The sequence below is a fragment of the Phaseolus vulgaris genome, chromosome 8 (assembly GCF_051622355.1).
Source record: "Phaseolus vulgaris cultivar YP4 chromosome 8, ASM5162235v1, whole genome shotgun sequence".
NCBI lineage: Eukaryota > Viridiplantae > Streptophyta > Magnoliopsida > Fabales > Fabaceae > Phaseolus > Phaseolus vulgaris.
This window is the reverse complement of record NC_143505.1, coordinates 11,035,927-11,059,141: the sequence shown is the minus strand read 5'-3', so window position 1 is coordinate 11,059,141 and position 23,215 is coordinate 11,035,927. Positions and strand designations below refer to the sequence as shown.

Sequence of the window (23,215 nt, the reverse complement as noted above, 5' to 3'; positions counted from 1 at the left end):
AATTTTTTAAACCGATAAACCAGATTTAAATGTACAGTTTATTTTATTTATAAAATTATCACCCTCTTATATATGTATACATATATAAATTAAAATAACTAAGTGTTTCTATAAAGTTTAAATGAGTAATAATAGATAAAAATAATTAAAAGTAATAAAAAATGTATTGAAATATAAGAGGTAATAATAGAAGCAGATTATATAGGTTACAAGTTAGAAATTAGCTAAACTAGCCGATAGTTTATAATAAATTAAAAACTTTTAAAATAAGTTCATTTAAAATATTTACGGAGAACTTAGGTTAGTCAAATTAGTTTATAAATTCAAAATAAATGTGATACATTTAAAAATAATTATATTTTAAATTTAAAGATATGAAAATAAAATAAATCTAAAAGTAAAAATTAGGTACATATATTGTTGAATTTATGTAGGAATATACATATGTTCTTGTCTTTTATATTGTGAAAGAAAAAAAATGATGAGATTTTTTATCCCTCCACAGGGTCAGCCCAATTTCTGCAAGACCGCATATCCATATGTTGGCTGCTTCTTCCTGCACCTCCATATATTATTGCGACACTCATATTAAATGTGAAAATATTTTTTATTTTTCAATAAACAAATAAATTAATCTTTAAAATCTCACATACCCTTTTTACCATCTTTCTTCTTTCATTTTATCTCATCCCGAAACCTCCAAGGATCTCACTCTTTTTTTTATTGATTTGTCACTATAATTCAAAAGATATTTTCTAATGTTTTTCAAATTTATAAAATCTGAAAATAATTTAAAAAATAAAATATATATATATATATATATATATATATTCTGAATTATATAATCACACACTAGATTATATAATTTAGATATATTTTGGATTACATATCTGAATGTTAATTTTATATTAATTTTTTTTTATAAATTATGTAATTTAGAAACTAATCCTAAATTTGAAAAATACTTTTAAATTATATAATTAGAAAGTTAATCCTTAATTTAAAAAAAATATCAAATTATATAAAAGAAAATATAAAGTGCATTACACCATAAACTTCATATATTTTACCTTTTCTTTCTAAGAAGGACAATTTTGGAATAGGGTTGAACGTGCAGGAAGAAGCGGCCCCATATGTTACGGGAGCTGCTGTCGATCAACTTTTTGTTTCAACTTCCAAACAATTGCTACAATAATCATCACAACTTTTATAATTTTTGTTTATTTTTAAATAATTTCATTTATATTTTAAATAGATTATATTTTGCTTTTAGAAAAAAACTATTTTTTTTTATAAAACTATATGATTTTTTTTCTTTCATTTTATTTAACTACAATCTACTATACTAACATATTTCAACATTAAAATTGTTTAATTACAAAAAAATTACAACATTTAAATTATTTGCTCAATACTAATGACAAATACACGTAAACTAAAGGGTATCATCATTTCAATTCTTAACAAATTCAATTATTTGTATTTGGGTTTTGGTTTTTGAAAAATATGTACTAAATATAAAAAGTTACATTCTTACATTTTTCATGAAAATATTCTTTTGAGAAACTTGGTCCAAAACCACCTCAGGGAAACATGATTTCTGTTCTAGAAAATATATTTTACCAACTTTAAATTTCTAAAAAAAACTAAATTCCTCTTTTATGAAACGTGTTCTCCAAGAAACAGTAAATCATTCTTGGAATGGTGGAAGCCATTGATTTGTTAACTTAACTTTCACAAGCTCTGAGATGTGCATTGCAAATATAGTATTTCTAAGGTGAGGAAGAATGTACAATTTAAAGATGGAATGAGCAAATTTTCAAACATCATCAGCATCACTCAATGCAGCACGAGCTTCACGAGCTGCCATGTAGAGGCTTCCATCAGGTCCCAATACCTTATACCTACTCAAATAATAAAGCACTTTCCATCAAAATCTGAACTAAGGAATTTTTTTTTTAAAAGTACACAGTTTAAATGCAGTTTCTTATGTGTTTTTAATGTTGCTCTTCAATCACAGTTGTAGAGTGTGCCTAAATATAGATTAACTAACTGGTTACCTTTCAAGGATAAACTTTCCCTCTTTGTACTTCTGAGTCTTCTCATGAGCAACCTCCTAAAATGAAATAAAGTAAAACATATTCACAACAAAAGTTTCCCAATACAATGGCGTTTTGATGAGCAAAAAGTAAATTGCAAAACATGAGCTTTAGAAACCAGTTCTTACATATTTCCATCCAACAATGGACCCACAAACAACACAGAATATGTCAACAACAGTGTGCAATCCGGTGATCATCATCCGTTCTTCTTTCTCACCAATTGTGACATTCACACTGTCATAACATGGATTAACATGTTATTTTAAGCATTCATATACAGCAAACAACTTCTAATACTGATCTTAATTTTTCAATTTTCATCCGGTGCAATTGCAGTATTGGTGCATTCAAGATTTGGAAACAAGTATATGTTTTTGTCAAAAATGTCACAAATTCCACAACAAAGTAGCTTTCAATTTTTTATAGAGAGGAAATTTTATTGGCAGTAAAAGAGGGGGCTATGCTACTTGAGCCATAATTCATAAGTATATTGGCTATATGCATATTGGCACAAGAATCCTAAAGGAATAAAGGTTCTACATCCACACCAACAAATGCTTATGTTCATGTGGTAGTGAGGAAGTCCAATAACACTTACACTTTATCAAAAAGATAAGCTTTCCCATGCCTGCAATGGAAAGACTAAGAGAAGAAAAGTGGGGTTAGATTCTATACAAGTTCCAAATTTTAATCATACATTTAGTTTGCAAAATCCACTGTATAATCAAGGATTCAAATACATTTTGGCACCTGAATGCCTCCCGAAGCAACAAGCAATAAATCAACAAAACCTAAAGTGATTCTCTTTTCCCTTCAAGTTTACCTACAACGGTACCAGAGTAGTCTAAGACAAAGCCTTATGTGTGACACTAGAGGACCACGGTAGTGGATAAAAGAAACTACATAGTGGCAACAAAGGGAAGTTGGAACAGCAACTATTCTAATCTTTCCCAAAACTTTTCTTAGCAAAATGATTTTGCAAAATGTATAACAGAATCAGGGAGAGAATAATCTTAATGCTCTAGAAGTTTCAAGTGAAGGCATCATATACCAATGCTTAAATAGACTCAGATCAAAACATAGTTGGCAAATAAATCTTGATTTATGATATTTGAATTCATTGATAGAGGCAAAATCCATTGTTAAACAAGTTCAGATAGGGATGTTAAATGAAAAAAAAAAGATTTTACCATGTTCCCTAGGACTAAGAGCAGGATCATTCAAATATAAATGCAGAGTTAAATTAGGAAATTCCATCAAAGGGTCAATTTTAGAAGTCTTTAAAGATATATAGTCTATTTGAAGAGGTCTTTCAAACATTTCATCCTCAAATTTGTACATTGTGGTTTTTTGATTCATTTATTTATTGCCATACCTTGTATGAAAAATTACAAATAAAACTATATAATTCGTTTACATGGCTGTACCAATTACAATTGTCCTAAAAAGGAATACAACTATATCATCATTGAATCAAGATATTCATCTATGCAAGAAAATCTGTTCCATGCCATTACAGTTTCGAACTAACAAAATCCCACACTAAAATAGAAGAACTACTAAAGACTGATACTTTACCACTCTCTCTCAAAACACATTTATAATTAGTCCAAAATAGCACATCCTTCCACAGCTAACACAAGGATAATTTATCAACCCAACAGCATAGTATAACATTTCCATTCACCACAACCAAAAAACAAAAGCCACTTTACATGAAATGAAACGTGACACCACATAAACATCAACACAAAAAAAAAAAAAATTAGGAATCCGCACAAAGTACATTTTAAGAATTTCCTTTCTAAGGTTTCCAAATACTAAAATATCTATATATGCTTCCAATTTCAAGATACTTGTTGATGTTCTACTTTTAACCATCAGCAGTACTTGTTCATTTACATGTGCCATTAACATTGTTTGACACAGACACTGTTCAGAAATGCCACTGTTTCATAAACCCACCTAGATAAAATATATTAATTGGGCGTGATAATCTCACTGATATCTTCTATTCCCCACTTGAGTTTACCACACTATGTTCTTCCACTGGTCAACCAGTAGTAAGGAACAAACTACAAAAACCTTACATACATATCAACTAGTTATCTAGTAAAAACCCAAAATCGTCAAAAAATTGTACATTAGAAATCAAATTGAAGTTCAAGGAAAGGAAAAATAGGGAATAAAGATTTAAAAACCTTGGAGATAATGTCACCGTCAAGAGCAAAATGTGTTTGGCAGTGTTTGCAGCTATAGAAGTTTCCTTCCAGATTGATCAAGAATAGTCTTTCCATGTCTCTCTTTACAATCTATCAACTTGGGATCATCCACAAAACAGTTAACCCAAACACTCCTAAAATAACCACCCAGCAAAAGAAAAAATAAGAAACAAAAAGAACCCAGATAGTGTCAAGTCAGAAAATTCTTAAAAATTGAAAATTTAAATTGAAAGCATGCAATGTAACACCCAAGAGACAAAAAAATAATAAAAAATTAAGATAAAAAAAATAAAATGATTGTGAATGAGAAAATGGGTTTTGATGGAAAGGTTACCAGAAAAGTGGAAGAGAAAGAGCAGAAAGGGTAGTGTGAAGGAGAGAAAAGTGGTAGTGGTGCTGCAATATAATGAATGTTTACAATCTGATAGGAAAGGGTTATGCTTAGGCTTTGAGAATGATGACACTAGTTAAAAACTTTGTGTGTGTCTTCTTTAAATGTCTGTGTGCATGTCACCTCAATAATTAATTCAAATATTTCATTTTAGAATGAATGACTAGTGGTTCAACAATGTAATAGAGTAGAGGAAGAAATATCCCTCTATATTATGAAATATATATATATATATATATATATATATATATATATATTATTGCACTGTCAGTTACTAAGGGAAATAGTTTTTACTTTTATTTTATTTTTCTTTCTTCAGCTACCTCTTTATCTTATTGTAAAAAAACCTCCTCATTTCATTATAATTTTTTTTCTTATAATTCATTTTGATTTTGATTTAGTGTTATTATATCATTGAAAGTAATTAACTTTTATAACCATTGCTTTGAATATCTAAAATAAATTTTAATTAACAAAAATGTAGACATTTTATAATAATAATAATATCAAAATCAAATTGTGTGTTATTTAGATCATTTTTATACTTTTTATGCTAAAACATTTTTAAAGTTAAAAATATATGAATAGACTGGAAAGAGTAGATAAAACATTTAATATTTAATATTCAAAAAGTATAAATATTTGATAATGTTTTCTTTGTCTATAATAATTAATACTGACATTCTTTTAATGATTTTATCTTTGTAAACACAACAAACTTTTTAGTTCAATGATATATAATAAATTATCACAATGATAATTAATAATGTAGAGTATATTTTTGTAACAGTCTTTTGTGTACATTTTTTACTTTTACCTTTATAGTAGCAACAAACTTTATTAATTTAGTAATATAATAGGTAAGGAACTATTATCTATGATAAATAGAAAACTACAAAATAATTTTATATAATTATAATATTATAAAAGTTAATAAAAAATATTTATTTCTATCACTATTTATTAAGTACATATTTTTATAATTTCAATATTAAATTAAATAATCATTTTGTTATTTTAATAATTATTATTAAGGAAAATATAAGCGCAATCACGCCTTTGTATTTACTATTAGGTTCTCTTATAATTTTTTTATAATTTTGATTTTATTTATTATATAAAAAAATTAATTATAAAAAATTAAACATTCTAAATACTTAAAATTTAATTTTATTTAAAAATATGATAAATTTACTTTTTTCATTCATACTATTTTGTTAGATAATTTCTTCTTTTTTTCCCTATCCACTGTGTTTTAATTTATTCTTTTTATGTTTATTAAATTGATATTATTGTGAATTTTATATTAGAACTTAAGATTTATTTATTTTATAGAGTTTATTTTATATTGATATTATTTAAAATTATTTCTAGTTAATATCGCTCATCAAAGTTATTTATATGACGTTATTGTTTGTAAAGTTTTTTCTTGACTTTTTTCTATTATAAGAAATTAATTAAATATAAACAATTTGAAAGATAAAATAATAATTAATTATTATATTAATTAAATTATATATTATTTTATAGAAAAAAAATATTGGTACCTAAATATTAATAAAATTTATAAACTAATTTTTAAATTGATATCTAATTAATTATATAATAGATAAAATAATGGTAAGTAAATAGATATCAATTTAAAAATTAGTTTATAAATTTTTATTAATAATAAAAATTATATTAGATACTAATAATTTTTTTTTATAAATTAATATATAATTTAGTTAATAAAATAAATATTTATTTATTTTATTTTTAAAATTAATTTATATTTAATAATTTTGTTTTGGTAAACAAATTTTATGACTAAAAATGATAAGGAAAATCATTGTTAAGATTGGTTGAAAGATTTTCCATCAACAATAGCAAATAATGATAAATTATTGATGAAAAAAATACTGTTGTCGTTAATAAAGAAAATAATCCTTTCAAATATCGATTAAAAAATAATAATGACAAAAGTCAATAAAAAAATATATTGTTGATATTTTTTTAAAATAATTTCCTCGAGGGACTAAACTCACATTTAAAATTTTAAGTGAAACATTTATAACATCAATAAAAAAAATATGTTGAAATGATGACACCTTAAAGACCAAATCAATTATGTATGATCTTAGTTAAGAATAGAATAAAATTTTAAAATTCAATTACTCTTGTAAAGTTTTACAATTTAATTTGTTTTTACTCAAACAACATATTTTGTCTAAAATAATTTCAATTTTATTTGAAAGTGCATTAATTTTTTAAAGTTGTCTATCTAAACACATTATAAATTATTTACATATTTTTCACAAATTCATCTATTAAACATTAACAATATAAATGATACCTCTAACCTACAAGCAGATTTTAATGTTGCATATATACACTTTTGTTAAAATTATTTAATTGTGTGTCAAGTACTAAACAGACTAAGTATTTCATGACGAAAGTAAATGCAGTTTTGAGGTTCACAATAGAATTTCTATACCTATAAATAAGAAGTTAGAGAAAAGGATCTAGTATGAAAGTTTTATGAACAAATTAATTTTCATGAGACATAACTAAGATGTATCGAAGAAGTTCTTTTGATGACTCAACATAAAGAGTAAGGTGGCTCAATACATCTTCGTTTGTTTGACTTGTTGGAATGTCGAAGTGAAGCATCAACGACTTGGAAGAATATCACAACAGTTGGATGTAGCTAAGTAGAAATGAAGTAGGATTGTTATACAATTGGTTCCTTTTCCACAGTTAGTGAGAGTACATAATGCAAGCTAGATGATAGTAGACCAAGTAATGAAGGATGCACAATTTTTTTCATAGAAAATGGATGGAGTATTGAAGATTATGATTTTTAGATGAGGACCATCCAAGGAAATCAAATGTTGTTGTAGATGCTTAAAGTCGTAAGATACAAGTGTCAACATTATGATTAAAGAGCTAAAGTTGATCGAGGATTTTAGGAGGCTAAATTTGGAGAATTTTGTGTCTTCAACTCAAATTAGTTGTAATATGTATGTTATGACTAATGAGTTTCTAGAAAAAATGAAAGAGAAGTAATTGGTGGATTCAAATTTGAAGAATATTTAACCCTATTAGATACAAATAAAACTAAAGACCTTTTTAGAAAAATGTTTAATGTTTTGTAGATGATTGAGTGAGCTCAGAGACCTTAGTTTGACAAAAGTGGTGAAGATGTGGCATTTGGTATTATAACTAATATTAAGAAAGCCCGTGTTTGGATGAGCTATATTTATCCTTTCATAAGAATGAGGATGAATCCTTTAGCCTATGTTATTGGGTGGAATGAGGTAGTGGTGAATCTTGATCTTAGTTCTAAGCAGAGATTTCTAGTAATTGATGTTGCACTTACCTTTGATAAAGCAAAAATGACGTGCTTCGATGAGAAGAGTAGCAATTTTTATTTTATTGAGTTTGGTCGCCTTGCAAGCCATTTTTACAATCAATATTCCATGTTGAAACATACAGTGAAATCTTGAGACACCACATGAGTGACAGTGAGGTGATTAACACGATTGTACATTTTGAATTTAAGAATATTATTGCGAGAAGAATAATAAAATAATCTATAAATATTGGCACTCACATCATATTCATTAGAAACTAAGGGTTGTCCTTCCAATAAATATGGAAATATTTTCATTTTGATTCAGTTGCACATATCTCAAAGTTCTATGGATTCATTTTCTTTGATATCTAATGTTGCATATATTAGTGCAAGCTTGGCTCAAATAACATGAGCGTTATTTGATATTTGGTTACGAAGAGGTTGGTGTGAGATATCTTTGTTCATTTTGAAATATGGCAAAGCTGTGGATTGTAAAGTTTGGTCACATCAATATCCTCTTAGGAAATTTGACAAGGACCTTTATCCAGAAATATGGAAAAATCTTGAAAAAATGTGGGTTTGGCCTAGATCACCTATTTGAGACAGAGGAAAAATACACTGGGACATTAATTCGATATAAACCAAGAGGAAGGTTGGTCAAACAAAGGGTATTTTCCATCACTTCAGTTATCAGCAACTGCGAGTCCAATTTCCATAATTGTGCTAAAGGTTGAAAGCATTTTTGATTGAAAACTAAATTGGTGTTTAAAAAGATTTCTTAATGTTGGCGTTTATAGAGAACACACACAAATGCACACAATTGAACTTTGGAAGAAATCAATTTATTTAAAATACTTCAAAGCTAAAATACTAATATCCATGATCCTTTCACATAACTGAAACAAGGATTGTATCCTAAAAATAAGCAAAGAAATCAGATACATGATCAAAGAAAAGAAATAACTAACTCCTAGAATCAAGTGGCACTACTTTGAATAAGTTAAACATTATCAAAAAACTGAAAAAGAATAAGTAACAACATTTAAACATGTGACTTAACACTCCTCATTGTTTAGATGCTGCAAACTCCAAGTTTCTTCCTAAAGCTTTCGAACTTACTAAGTGGCAATGGTTTGGTGAGGATATCTGCAACTTGATTTTCAGTTGTACAGTAACAAAGAGACACATCACCATTCTTCTGCACTTCTCTTACAACAAATAACTTGATATTAAAGTGCTTAGTTTTGCCATGAAAAATTGGATTGTTAGAGATTACAATAGCAACTTGGTTATCAACAAGAATCTTTGTGCTTTGCTTATGCTCCAAATTTAGATCAGTCAGGATCTTACACAGTAGTCGATGCAACAACAAACTCTGCCTCAGCAATGGATTGAGCTACTGTTTCTTGCTTCTTTGAGCTTCATGAAAACATCCCTGATTCAAGGCTAAAACAATATACAAATGTGTTAAAACTGTAGGCCTTAAACAAAAGGGGGTGAATTATTTATGAAAGATTTTCACAAATGTTGAAGGTAGATTGAAAGCCAATGAGAAATCAATGAAGGAGAAATCAGTTATGCCAAAAAAAAATCTGTTTAATATGATTTCAGAAAATCAATCGGTTGTTTTTATTAGCAATTATTAAGATCAAAGAAGAACAAATTTAAATGAGATAAGGGATAGAAAGATCAACACAGAAAGTTTTATACTGGTTCATTCTTTATCAAGAGCTACATCCAATTCTCAGAAACCTCTAAGAATTCCACTAAGCAATCAAACACCTTGATTACACAACACACACCAAAGTGATGATCTTGAACCCTTCAAGAATACACACCACCTTTGACAAACAACACCATAAATCTCGAACAACCTCTGGATCTGCACAACACCAGTTCTTACAGAAATATAATAGTCAAGAGAGAAAAGGAATGATAACACTTGGTACAATCATAGATTGAACAGAAAGAGTACAACACAATCCTATTTCACTCTTAGAAAGAATCCAAAGCTTGAAGTAATCTTGGAAAAACTGATTTGGAAGATATAATCTGAATCACTAACAACCAGGAGCGTAAAACTGATTATTTAAACTCCAATAAGTTATTAAAAACATTTAATGCAAGAGCCAAATCAGTTTTAAAACAATTAAAATAGATTAAAACAGTTTAACTAAATTTTGTTAAGGATTTTCAAAATCAACCGATTGAAAATATGAAACAATCAGTTAAATTGGCTTGACAACAAGGTCAACCAATTTCAAAAACACTAAGTGTAAAACAACTGGTTGAAACGACAGTTCAACAGGTTGATTTTCCACTTTCTTTAGAAAACATATATTTTTCAAGAGAACTTGAATAAAGCAACCTTGGATCATAACTATGAGTGGATTAACAAATTTAAATTACACAAAACACACACACAAGCAACAACATAGTCTTCAAGCAATCCACTTGGATTTGGAGACATCAAAGCCTATGTTCAACAAGATGTACTTTTTATGCCATCAATTGAACCTCCCTAATCATTTTTAGAGAAACCAGTTAACTTGAACTCCCCATGCTTCAAGAACTTAACTCCAAAGTTCCAAGTTCCCTTGATGTATTTGATGACTCTCTTTGCAGCCCTCGTGTGAGTCTGATTTGGGCAATGCACGAGTCTAGATAGAATGCTTACTGCATTTAGAATGTCAGGTTTGGTTGCTATCAAATACATTAGACATCCTATCAAGCTTCTGAATTCAACTTCATCAACTTTGGCAGATCCATCTTCTTTTAGCAGCTTCTTCTTTTGATTCATGGGAGTGCCCATTGCCTTGCAATCTTCCATCCGAAACTTTTTAAGTATTTATTTTGCATACTTCTTTTGACAGATAAATACTTCATTCTGACTTTGCTTAATTTCCATCCTAAGAAAGTTAGTCATCAGGCCAATGTCTGTCATTTCAAAGACCTTCTTCATGTTTAACTTGAATTAATTTACCTGATTAAGATTATTTCCAGTGACTAAGAAATCATCTACATAAAGAGAGATGATTATAATGTCTGCACCATCATGCTTGACATATAGAGTAAGTTCAAATAAACTTTTGTCAAATCCTAGACTAATTAGATGATCATTTATTCTACTATACCAGACCCTTGGAGCTTGTTTGATGAGTATATATTTATTCACACTCAATAGCTTTAATAATGAATTATTGGACTATAATAATAAATAAATCTATTGTTTTAATTCAGATTCATATAATTAGGTTTATTTGGGCCTTAACTATTATTATTGTTAATTTTGTGTTTTTAGAGTAAATTATCCGTAGGAAGCATCTACCTTTGTGAATGGACCAAATATGCAAAAGTTCAAGTTGCTTCTTGAACCAAAATAGGAAACAAATTCTGAGGAGAAGAAAGAGAAAATAAAATCTACAATATCTTAGAAACAGAATTGGAAGCAAATCTTCTGCAAAATACAAGAATTGTGGAAAGTTGGAAACTGTTAACAAAATATAAACTACAATATTTTCACAAGATCCTTGGAGCAAAAAGCCTATAAAAGGACACAAGCATCAAGGAGAAAAGAGAGAGTGATGAGTATATATTTATTCACACACAATAGCCTTAATCATAGATTATTGGAATATAATAATAAATAAATCCATTGTTTTAATTAATATTCATATAATTGGGTTTATTCGGGCCTTAACTATTATCTTTGGTAATTTTGTGTTTTTAGGGTAAATTATTTGAAGCATCTACCTTTGTGAATGGGTCAAATATGCAAAAGTCCAAGTTCCTTCTTGAACCAAAACAGAAAACAAATTCTGAGGAGAAGAAAGAGAAAATAAAATCTACAATATCTCAGAAACAGAATTGGAAGCAAATCTTCTGCAAAATACAAGAATTCTGGAAAGATAGAAACTTGGAAACGGTTAACAAAATATAAACTACAATATTCTCTCAAGATCCTTAGAGCAGAAAAGCCTATAAAAGGACACAAGCATCAAGGAGAGAAAAAAGAGCTTCATAGGGTTTTCTTAGTTTATTTTCTTCTTTATAATTCTTTTGTTTTGCCTCCGCATGGAAAGCTAAACCTTTTGGGTTGATTCTTTTGTAATTCCCCATTGAGTTCTGAGGTTTTGTTCCAATAAAAGTTTCGATTTTTAATTCTCTATAGCAGTTGTTTTTATTGTCTAATCTCCTGGAAAACTGGTTTTTGTGAGAGGTTGTACTTGAACGCATGATTGAGAGTCTTCCTTATCTTAAACTTTGGTTTCTTAGTTAGTTCGCATTGTTCTAATTAATTTCTTGGGCGCATGATTCAAGGGAGAGGAGGTAAGCATTCCCATGGAGTATACGCATGGAACAAAGTGGGTATTGATTAAACTAGTAGACGCATGCTTTACTAGTAAGTTTCAGTTGAATCAAATCGGCACATGTTCAATCTGGTTTAGCTCTGTTGGAGGATTGAGAAAAGATTAATCTTTAGAGAACCTGTGAAGAATTCAATGGTGGAAGAACTTGGGATCAACCGCTTTTTATTTGCTATTTTAATTTCTTTTATATTTTTTACACAACTATCTCAAACCCCTTTTTCATCTTTATTGTTATTGCTAACTTTTATTGCTTGCAGATAGATTTTAAACCCTGATCAACTGATTTTACTATTGGATTCGTTGGGAGACGACTTGGGGACATTTGTCCATAATTATACTATTATCTCTCTAGTGTTAGACAAGTCTACGCTAGAATCATATTAATTTGACAGCAAAACGACAACTATCAGAGAGCTTCATAGAGTTTTCTTAGTTTCTGTTCTTCTTTGTAATTCTTTTGTTTTGCCTCCACATGGAAGGCTAAACCTTTTTGGTTGATTCCTTTGTAATTTCCCATTGAGCTCTGAGGTTTTGGTCAATAAAAATTTCTATAGCAGTTGTTTTAATAGTCTAATCTCCTGGAAAACTAGTTTTTGTGAGAGGTTGTACTTGAACGCATGATTGAGAGTCTTCCTTATCTTAAACTTTGGTTCCTTAGTTAGTTCGCATTGTTCTTATTAATTTCTTGGGCGCATGATTCAAGAGAGAAGAGATAAGCATTCCCGTGGAGTGTACACATGGAACAAAGTGGGTATTGATTAAAGCAGTAGACGCATGCTTTACTGGTGAGTTTGAGTTGAATTAGATCGACGCATGTTCAATTTGGTTTAGCTCTGTTGGAGGATTGATAAAGGATTAATCTTTAGAGAACCTGTGAAGAATTCAATGATGGAAGAACTTGGGGATCAACCTCTTTTTATTATTTATTTTAATCTCTTTTATATTTTTTGCATAACTATCTCAACCCCTTTTTATTATTATTGTTATTGTTAACTTTTATTGTTTGCAGATAGATTCTAAACATTGATATACTGATTTTACTATTAGATTCCTTGGGAGACGACTTGGAGTCATCTGGCCAGAATTATACTATCATCTCTCTAGTGTTAGACAAGTTTATACTAGAATCATATTAATTTGACAGCAAAACGACAACTATCAAATTTTGCGTCGATCAAGATTACCCTTGGAGCTTGTTTCAGGTCATACATTGCCTTCTTTAGTAAGTACACTTCATTTCCTTTGTCCACAAATCCTTCAGGTTGCTCAATAAAAATTTCTTCTTGTAAAAATCCATTTAGGAATGCTGATTTGACATCCAACTGAAACACTTTCCAATTATTTTGAGCAGCGAGAGCGAGAAGCAATCTGATTGTGTCAAGCCTAACAACCGGTGCAAATGTATCTGAATAATCAATTCCAAACACTTGAGCATATCCCTTAACTACTAGCCTTGCTTTGAGCTTGTTGACTGAGCCATCAAGATTTAACTTAGTCTTAAATACCCACTTCACTCCTATTATTTTCCTGTCATGTGGTCTATCAACCATCTCCCAAGTTTTTTTTCTCAATCATTGACAACTCTTCCTTCATTGTAGCCATCCAATGTTTATCATGTTTTGCATCATGGTATCTAGCAGGTTCACAAACATCCACATTGCATCTCTGATATATATCATAGAGTAATTTTGTACCTCTAATCGGTGTATCATTTGTTAATTCATTCTGTCATTCTTCATTTACATGTTGCTCTAAAGGGTTGACTGTGGATAAATGCCTTGATTTACTTGGAATTTGATTTGCCCTATTTGAGTCTTCCCAACTCCATTGTTCATCTTCCACAAAATAAATATCTTTGCTCATAATAATACGTCCAGTTTCTGGTTGAAACACCTCGTAAGCCTGGGAACCAGTACTATAGCCAATAAAAATGCCAGTTGTTGCCTTCTTGTCAAGCTTGTCACGTTTGACCTGTGGAATATAAGTGAAACACAAGCAGTCAAACACTTTAAGAATTTTTAGAGATGGTTTGTATCCATACCAAGCTTCAAATGGTGTTTGATCTTTCACTGCCTTTGTTGGAATTCAATTTTATTAATATAATAGTGTTTGCTGCTTCTGCCCAAAATTTCTTTGGGAGATTCTTCTCATGAAGCATGCAACATGTCATTTCCATTATAAATCTATTTCTCCTCTCACTAACTCCATTTTGTTGTAGAGTGTATGGGGTTGTTAATTGATGCTCAATTCTTGCCTCCTCACAAAAATGATTGACAGTTTCTGAAGTGTACTCCTTGCCATTATCAGATCTTAAAATATGAATTGTACAACCACTTTCATTTTCCACCCTGACCTTGAATTTCATAAATACACCAACAACTTCTGATTTTTGTTTCAAAAAGAAAATCCAACACATTCTTGTTAGATCATCAATGAAGGCTATAAAATAAAGGTTACCATTTAATGATGGTGTTCTTCGAGGACCACAAAGATTAGTGTGAATGAGCTGCAATTTCTAAGAAAATGCCCGAGTCTTTTGTGCCAAATTTCAGTGGTACTTTCTTTGGATTTAAAGGCCACGTGCTCCTCCTCCATTAGATTGAGAACAAAACTCTTGACCTTCATTTCAAATTTAAACAAATATCTGCCATCAACATCTTTGATTAAGCAATGTTTATTTTCAAACATCACTTTATTGCCTTTTTTCCAACAATTGACCAACACTCAAAAGATTTTGATCAATCTCTAGCACACAAAGAACATTTGTAATGATTTTTGTACCTTTATAGCTTGTGATAACTACTATGCCTTTTCCTTTTACAGCTAGGTGTTCACCATTTCAATTCCTCACCCTTTTAATTTCAGTAATTCTCAAATCCTTGAAGAGTTCCTTGTCATGTGTCATGTGGTTGATGCAACCACTTTCAACCAGCCAACTAAGTGGATACAAACAGTTGATCTTCCTCTTCTTGATCAGTAACTTAAGCATTTACCTCTTTAACCTGATTTTTGTTTTTGCATATCACTACTTCATGTCCAAGTTGGTTGCATGCAGTGTTATCAGTTTTCGGTTATGGCGGCACCATGGTGGAAGGTGGTGACGGATTTTATGACCACCACCACAACAAGGCAGCGATGAAGCGGATTTTCATGGCAGCCCATGGCAATTGCTTTTGACATCTTGGAGTGCTAACGTAAAGCAGAAATATAAAAAAAGGAGAAAAAGACGATGGCAGCAGCAGTGCACGCTTTGACGATGATGAAGCATGGAAAAGAAGGAGTTACGGTAGCGTTGCTCATAAGGAAGGAGAAGTTGCGGTGACGCTGTGCATAAGGAAGAAGCGTGCACCCATTTCAACTTTGGACTTTGGACCAAAGACCCATTTCAACTTTAATCTAATAAAACCCTAATTAAAATTTAAATATAGAATGTGTTGTATGTTGTGTGTTGTTTGGTGTGTGGCTGAAACCCTAATTAAAAATCATACCTTACTTAAAATTGGGATATTTGGGTTTATTTTGGGTCCATTTAAAAAATTATAACTATCTTCATCCCCAACACATTTTTTTATCTATGCGACAACTGCTACTCTGCCACAGCGACCACAACTTCTCTAGTTATTTCTCTCTGCCACCACTGCCCACTGTCGTCGACTGTTGCCACTATCGATGACCGCCGCCACTGTTTAAGTCATTTTTTTACTTGTTATTTCTCTTTCTTTTTCTTTTTCACTCCTAATATAATTATTTTTAGAAAAATGTTCTTGTTTTCCAGCATAATGGCCTATGAATAGGACACTTCAAGAACATTCCACATAAGTGATCCAGGCTAGAAACATTGTCATCCATTGGATGAAAATTTAAATACAACTGTTTGTAACTATTGCGGGAAAATTATGAAAGGGGGAGTTACTAGGGCTAAAGAACATTTGATGGCAAAGAAAGACAATGTTGTTGCTTGCACCAAGACTCCAAAAAATGTGAGAGAAGCCCTTTGGAAATTATTGAAAGAAAAAGCAAGCACTTCTTCCATTAATCCTGTATATGGTGCGACATATGATAATATTGAAAGTGAAGATGAAGTTGAAATTTCCACTGCCATCAATGATAGGGGGAGAAACAGTGGTGGAAAAAAGGACCAATGGATGTGTTTTTTAGAAATCCAAATGTTGCAATAGAGAAGAGAAAGAGAGAACAACTCAGGCATACTAGTATTAGTATGTGAAACTTAAAGGCATCAATTCATCAATATATTGCTCGATTTTGGTATCAAGCGGGCTTGTCATTCAATCTTGTAAGATTAAATAGTTTTCGAGATATGATTGATGTTGTAGATGCTTATGAACCTAATTTGCCAGCTCATATCTATCATGAGATTAGAGTTCCACTCCTCAAGAAGGAAGTTGAGTACATCAAAAAGTTGTTGAAAGATCATAAATTGCAACGAAGCAAGCATGGTTGTTCTATCATGTTAGATGCATGGACTGATCATAAGTAACGATGTTTGATTAACTTTTCGGTGAACTCTCTTGTAGTGATAATGTTTGTCAATTCGATTGAAGATAGGAGAAAAGCTTTTTGAGATGCTTGATGCCCTTGTGAAGGATATTGGAGAAAAAAATGTGGTTCAAGTTATCACAGATAATATAGTAATTATGTCTCTGCTGGTAAATATTGGAAGCAAAAAGACCTAATCTTTATTGGACTCCTTGTGTTGCCCATTGTATAGATTTGATGCTTGAAGTCATTGGAGAGATTCCTTTAATAAAGAAGACGATTCAAAGAGGAGTTAGTCTTGTTGACTTCATCTATGGTTATTTTAGTTCCTTGATTTTATTGAGACAATTTACAAATAAGAGGGAACTGGTAAGACATGCAGTTACAAGGTTTGCTACCTCTTATTTAACATTACAAAGGTTGTATTAAGAGAAAGGAATTTGAGAAAAATGTTTACTTTAGATGAATGGAGCAAGAACAAGTTGTATAAGGAAGCTAAGGGGAAAGAAACTACAAAATTTGTTCTTATACCTTCATTTTGAAATCATGTTGTATTTACTCTTAAAGTCATGGCTTCTCTTATTCATGTACTTCGTTTGGTTGATGGAGAGAGAAAAGCAAGTATGGGTTATATATATGAAGCAATGGAGAAAGCCAAAGAAACAATAATGAAGTCATTCAATAACCATGAAAGTAAGTACAAAGATGTATTTACAGTCACTGATAATAGATGGGCATGTCAACTTCATTGCCCCTTGCATGCAGTTGGTCATTTTTGAATCTAGAGTTTTATTATTCTAATCCGAAAATAGAATATGATTTGGAAGTTACAAATGGATTGTATGCTTGCATCAAGAGGTTGGTGCCAAGTAAAGATGTCCAACAAAATATTTGACTGAGTTGGCTCTTTATAAGAGTGGAGGTGGACTGTTTGGTAATGACTTTGCCAAAGAATCAAGGAAGAGCACAACCCCAGGTGAGACGGTTAAACGCTTTCTAATTTGCGTTAACATATAAATTATATCATACATTCTAAGTTACTTTTTTTACTCTTATAGCTCAATGGTGGAAGAATTATGGGCACGCAACTCCCTACTTACAAAAGTTAGCAATCAAGATTTTAAGTTTGACATGTAGTTCATTGGGGTGTGAGTGCAATTGAAGTGTATTTGAGTAAGTAAGTAATAATTATTTTTCATGATAAGACTCATTTCATTATTATCTTGTAAGATGTAGAAAGAAATTAATGCACATTATACTTGCAGATTCATTCCAAAAAAAGGAATAGACTGGAGGACAAAAGGTTGCATGAATTGGTTTACGTAAAGTATAACCAACAACTTGCTCAAAGATACAATATTAGGGATGAAATAGACCCTATAGTACTCAATGACATCGATGAGTGCTATGAGTGGTTAGTGAGACAAGTAGATGATGATAATGATACTAAAAAGGGGGGAAATGAGTTGGTTTTTTATGATGATCCCACTCTTAATTGAGCAACTGTTTATGAAGCTTCAGGTGTTGGAGAACCAATAATTTAAATAGGGAGAGGAGCAACCAGTAAAAGAAAGTTATCATCAAGTGGTGATGGTATTGTCATTGGTTATTCCCATGCTTCTAAGAAAGGTCCAGCTACAATCTTATCCCCAACAACGAAGGGCAAAGACAATATTCAAATTGAGGTTGAGAATGAATTGCATGATAACTCTAATTCTGAGTTTGAAAAAATATTTAACTTTGACAAAAGTTTCTTTGAAGAGGAAGAGGAGGAGGGATATGCCCCAATAGATAATATTGAAGACAATTATGTTGGGATTGAAGAAGAGTCGGATAGTTAGAAACATAAGACAATTTCTTTTATGTTTTATTGTTATTTTATTTTTTGAACTATAACTCTATAAAGGATTTTTGGGGTCTCCGATATGATCTGTTATCCGATATCGACAACACTGGTTGCATTTGGAACATTTGGCATCAGGTCTTCTCCTTCATTTGAATGGTGGATGACCTTTCTTTCCATAGTGTTGGCAAGGTGGATAGGTTTTCTTTAAGCCTCCTCCTTTACCCTTTTGGTGATTTCTAAATGAATTCTCTTCATTTGATGGTTGGTTCTTCCAGTTTGTTTTTTTTTTACATTTGTTGTAACCTTGATGCTTGGGTTGTAAGGCCCCTTCTACTGTTTCATCTTGTCTCACGACTCTTCTTTGATAGGTCCTTTGTGTTCTCCAGGACTGTTATGGTGACTTAAAACCTCTTTGAAGCTGTTACAAGCAGTTTTTCCACAATCTTGAATCATTTAACTTAGATCCAAGTAACCTCACTTTGTTGCCAATGCTTAGAAGTCTGTCAGAGTACTCTTTTACTAATTTTGACTTTTTCATTCTCTACAATTCAAAATCCCTAATTAGATTCAACACTTGCATTCCATGAATCTTAACTGTATATTCTGCCTTGAGGTAATCCCAAATCTTTTTTGCTGACTTCAAGGACATTATTCGTATGAATACCATAGGAGGTACAACTTCAAAAAGGCATGCTTTTGCCTTTGATTTCATTGTCTTTTTTTCCTTCTATGTTTTTATTTGTGCCACAGTGGGATTTCTTGGAAGTGGATGAATTTCATAGTCCTCTTCTAAAGCATCTCATAGATCCGATGCTTCTAGATAGGTTTCCATATGTATTGCCCACATCTGATAATTGTCTCCATTAAAGACTAGTGGTGCCATTATTTAGTGATATATTTGTTCTAAGAAATTGAATATATTAAATCATTAGTAATCACAAAAATTTTCCTAATATGTTTTTAGGAACCTTCGAGACGTAGAGGAAAATGAAAACAAGTTTCCTTATCACGTGTCTAACAGATACAATGAAGTTATTGTAGAGAAAAAATCATGGGAAGTCATTGATGACATTCAAAGTTGTTGCACATAAAAAAAAAGAAAAAAATCTCAAAAGAGATTAAGTTGAAAAAATAACAAGTGAGAATGAGCATAAAAAACACAAGCCAAGATGTTTCCTTATTCAGCGTCCAATAACTAAAAGGGTCAATACAAAAAAGATATTTGAAGAACATGTACGAGACTAAATGAAAAAAAAAAGCGTAATTTACACTATGAAGAATGTAATTCAAGGAGCACCTAATAAATAAAAATCAGCATTCCAAGAAGAGAAAGTATTTGAGAATATTCGTGATGCAACAAACAAAGCAAATGTTTCCACACTCAACATCCAAGATAAATACAGTGAAAACATATGTGACAAAGATAGATTGAAGATTTAAGTCACAAGCTTTAAAGGGTTAACATTCACATCAGAAGATCATAAAGGAAACAATTCAAATCGTTTCATATACTCAAAGACAACAAGAATATAAACAAAGCAAGAATTTCCATATTCAGCGTCTGACAATATTGAAGATGATGAAAAATGCACAAAATTGAAGGATACCCTCAGATCACATAACTAATGATTCAATATTCACATTGGGACTGAAAGAAGAAATAATTCAAATAGAATTGAAGTCCAAGACGCAAAAGATCAATCGAGTGAAAATATTTCCTAATCTAGCATCCAACGACTATATGAACAAAAGAACAATTGAAGCTTCAACGGTCATCATCTGAAATAATATATAAAGACCTTGAAGATGAAGAACTCAACAACGAAGCATACGAGCATAATGAGATTATTACATTCTATCTAGCCTTCATTGTATTAGTGTTATAAGAGAATATTTCATATTTGTTATTAGGTCCTTATATTGTAAATCCTTCACACAGTGAGTGATCCTTATATTGTAAATCCTTCACTGTGTGAAGTTTGTCCTGTGAGCTCTCATTGTTTGCTCGCTTGTCGAGAGTGTTTTTCTCACTTGTTGAGAGGTCTTAGTCTCGGAGGGGATTAAGATTACCTGGAGAGATATAAAATACTTGTGACTGAAGAGGTGGAGAATACTTGTGTACCTGAAGAGGTGAAGAACACGTTTTATAGTGTATAATATTTAAGGCTCTTAAGCGGGGAGCTTAAGAAGGTTGAACATAGCCCTAGATTTTAGGATGAGTCGGTATAAATCTTTGTGTGTACTTTTCTCTATCCCATTTATTTAATATGTGATACATAAGAACTAAAAGTAGAATTGAGTATAGACTCCATTCAAGTTCCCCTTTTGCAGCCAATTATATCTACAATTGTATTAACTTGGTTAAGCTTATAATGAAATTTGGTAATGTTTGGATAGTTTGCTTAAGGTCCCCAAATTTTGTATAATGTTACTGTTTGGATTTGGAAGTTTGCTTTGAAGGGAAAATTTTAGGTCAAGGGAGTTATTTATGTTTTTTTGTATAACCTTAGATGAATGATTTAGATATGAATGTGACTTGGTCACAAGATTTTGGTGTTCTATGGAGTGATCATGTTTTGTTTAAAAACTATTTGAATCTTGAATTGAAATTAGTGAAGGATGACGTTTAAAATATTTAGAAGTTGTATTATTATAACATTTTAGAAACTATTAGTAGCTAAAACTTTGGTAATTAAAACTTTAGTAACTAATTAGATACCAATTTAGAAACTATTTATTAGAAACTAATTTAGATACCAATAATTTTTTAAGTTTCTAAAATAGTATTTGATTTAGTCAATATAACAACTAATTTTTTTAGTATCTAAAACTGATTTCTATTTAATGATTTTCTTGTAATGAAGAGAATAAATATAGACTTTATATAAGATCTCTGATGAATTTATAACACAGTGAATAGTTAATTTTTAGGGTGTTACAATTTTTTATTTTTTTTTTACAAATTGTACTATTGACCATTTATATCCTTGTTAATTTTTAATTTAGTTATTTTCTATATTTATTTTCTTAGGTTAAATTTATTTTTCATTTCAATCCTATGAATTTTTTTTATTACATTTTAGTCTCCAAAGTTGTCTTTTTCTTCTCATGACGATCATCACTCCTTTGTTATCTTTCTTTCCTTTTTATTGAAATGTTTATCATGTTATAGCAATGACAAACATAATAACTACCTCCACCATCATACTCATGATGCATTTACATATAATTTGTATGCACTCTCGAAAATTATAAGATTATTCAATGTTTATAATTTAAATGATTTAAGAGACATCTAGATAATAGCTTAAATAAACATTCAAGACTAAAGCTTTTGTCAAAAAGTTAAAAAAAATATGAAAAAAGGGAAATTGAATTATTATTATTATTATTATTATTTTCATATCTTTTAGAAAAAAGATTGAACAACTGGTTTTAAAAGGCAAAGATTTTGATGAAGAATCTAAGAGATACAAGGTTATGCTAAAAATAAATTTATTGAAAAAATTCATATGATTTTTTATACATATGAATTAAAAATAATTATAAAAATGAACTTGTGACAAGTAGATATTATAAGAACAAAATTTAAATGCATATTATTAGTTTTATTTTAAAAATATTCAATAATATTTAATGGAATATACACTAATATTTAATAAAAAAATTATTATACAAATTTATTTATTTTTTTATTTTAATTGAATCACCGTCTAAATTGTCTTTGTATTATTATAACTACATCATAATCATATTCCCATAGTTTTAACATATATTTATCTATATAAAATTTGTTTTCAAAACTATTTTTTTTTTCATTTGTGACGTTTATTGTATTAAAATATTACTTTAAAAATATAGAAAGTATATATTTTGTAAAAATAAGGATTATAGGATCATTCTTGAAAGATTACTTTTAGATAAAAAAACTATACAATTATATATTTTATTAAGTAATACAAAGGTAAAACAGTATATTTAAAATAAACACCATAATCATTATAATTTGGAAGAGACGTGAATTTTTTTTTTCATTCTTATTTAAGGGTATTACTCTATTTTTTAAATAATTAAAACTAACTTTATAAATTTAACTAACCTATCCTCGAACATGATCTCAAAGGAGAACTGACTATAAAAAAAAACACTTATATGCATTTAATTTTTTAATTTTAATCAAGCAATAAATTCACAAATTTCTATTAAACACTTATATGTATTTACATTTTTTTAATTTTAATCATGCAATAAATTCATAAATTTCTCCAATGCTCAACTTTTACCATAATAGAAAGTTTACATTAATAGACAAAAAAACGTTACAGATACCTTTCATTTTCTCCATGTGACTCTAGATTTTCACAATACATGTAAACTTTCACCTAGGCTGCATAGACGCAATAATCTTGGATAAGTCAAAATTCAAAAACAAGAAATAACATATAAAAAG

At 30.0% G+C, this 23,215-nt stretch overlaps 1 protein-coding gene and 1 pseudogene across 1 annotated transcript; one reads left to right on the top strand and one right to left on the bottom strand.

The window, feature by feature from the left end:
- Window positions 1-1,702: 1,702 nt before the first annotated feature.
- Window positions 1,703-4,781, bottom strand: LOC137823382 (protein yippee-like). The gene is made up of 6 exons (XM_068628488.2): window positions 4,659-4,781; window positions 4,304-4,458; window positions 2,701-2,744; window positions 2,228-2,336; window positions 2,061-2,116; window positions 1,703-1,904 (listed from the first exon to the last, which is right to left on the bottom strand). Exons 2-6 carry the CDS (start codon window positions 4,397-4,399, stop codon window positions 1,820-1,822), a joined length of 390 nt encoding a protein of 129 aa, XP_068484589.2. The 5' UTR covers window positions 4,400-4,458; window positions 4,659-4,781; the 3' UTR covers window positions 1,703-1,819.
- Window positions 4,782-16,249: 11,468 nt separating this feature from the next.
- LOC150025413 (uncharacterized) lies at window positions 16,250-18,463 on the top strand (annotated as a pseudogene).
- Window positions 18,464-23,215: the final 4,752 nt, after the last annotated feature.

Bases quoted from the DNA above. Each gene is read 5' to 3' on its own strand.
- LOC137823382 (XM_068628488.2), bottom strand. From the start codon at position 4,399: ATGGAAAGACTATTCTTGATCAATCTGGAAGGAAACTTCTATAGCTGC. The intron at 2,745-4,303 runs GTTTTTAAATCT...TTCTTCTCTTAG, and splicing joins ACGGTGACATTATCTCCAAG to TCTTTCCATTGCAGGCATGG. The intron at 2,117-2,227 runs GTAAGAACTGGT...ATTTCATTTTAG, and splicing joins CCATTGTTGGATGGAAATAT to GAGGTTGCTCATGAGAAGAC.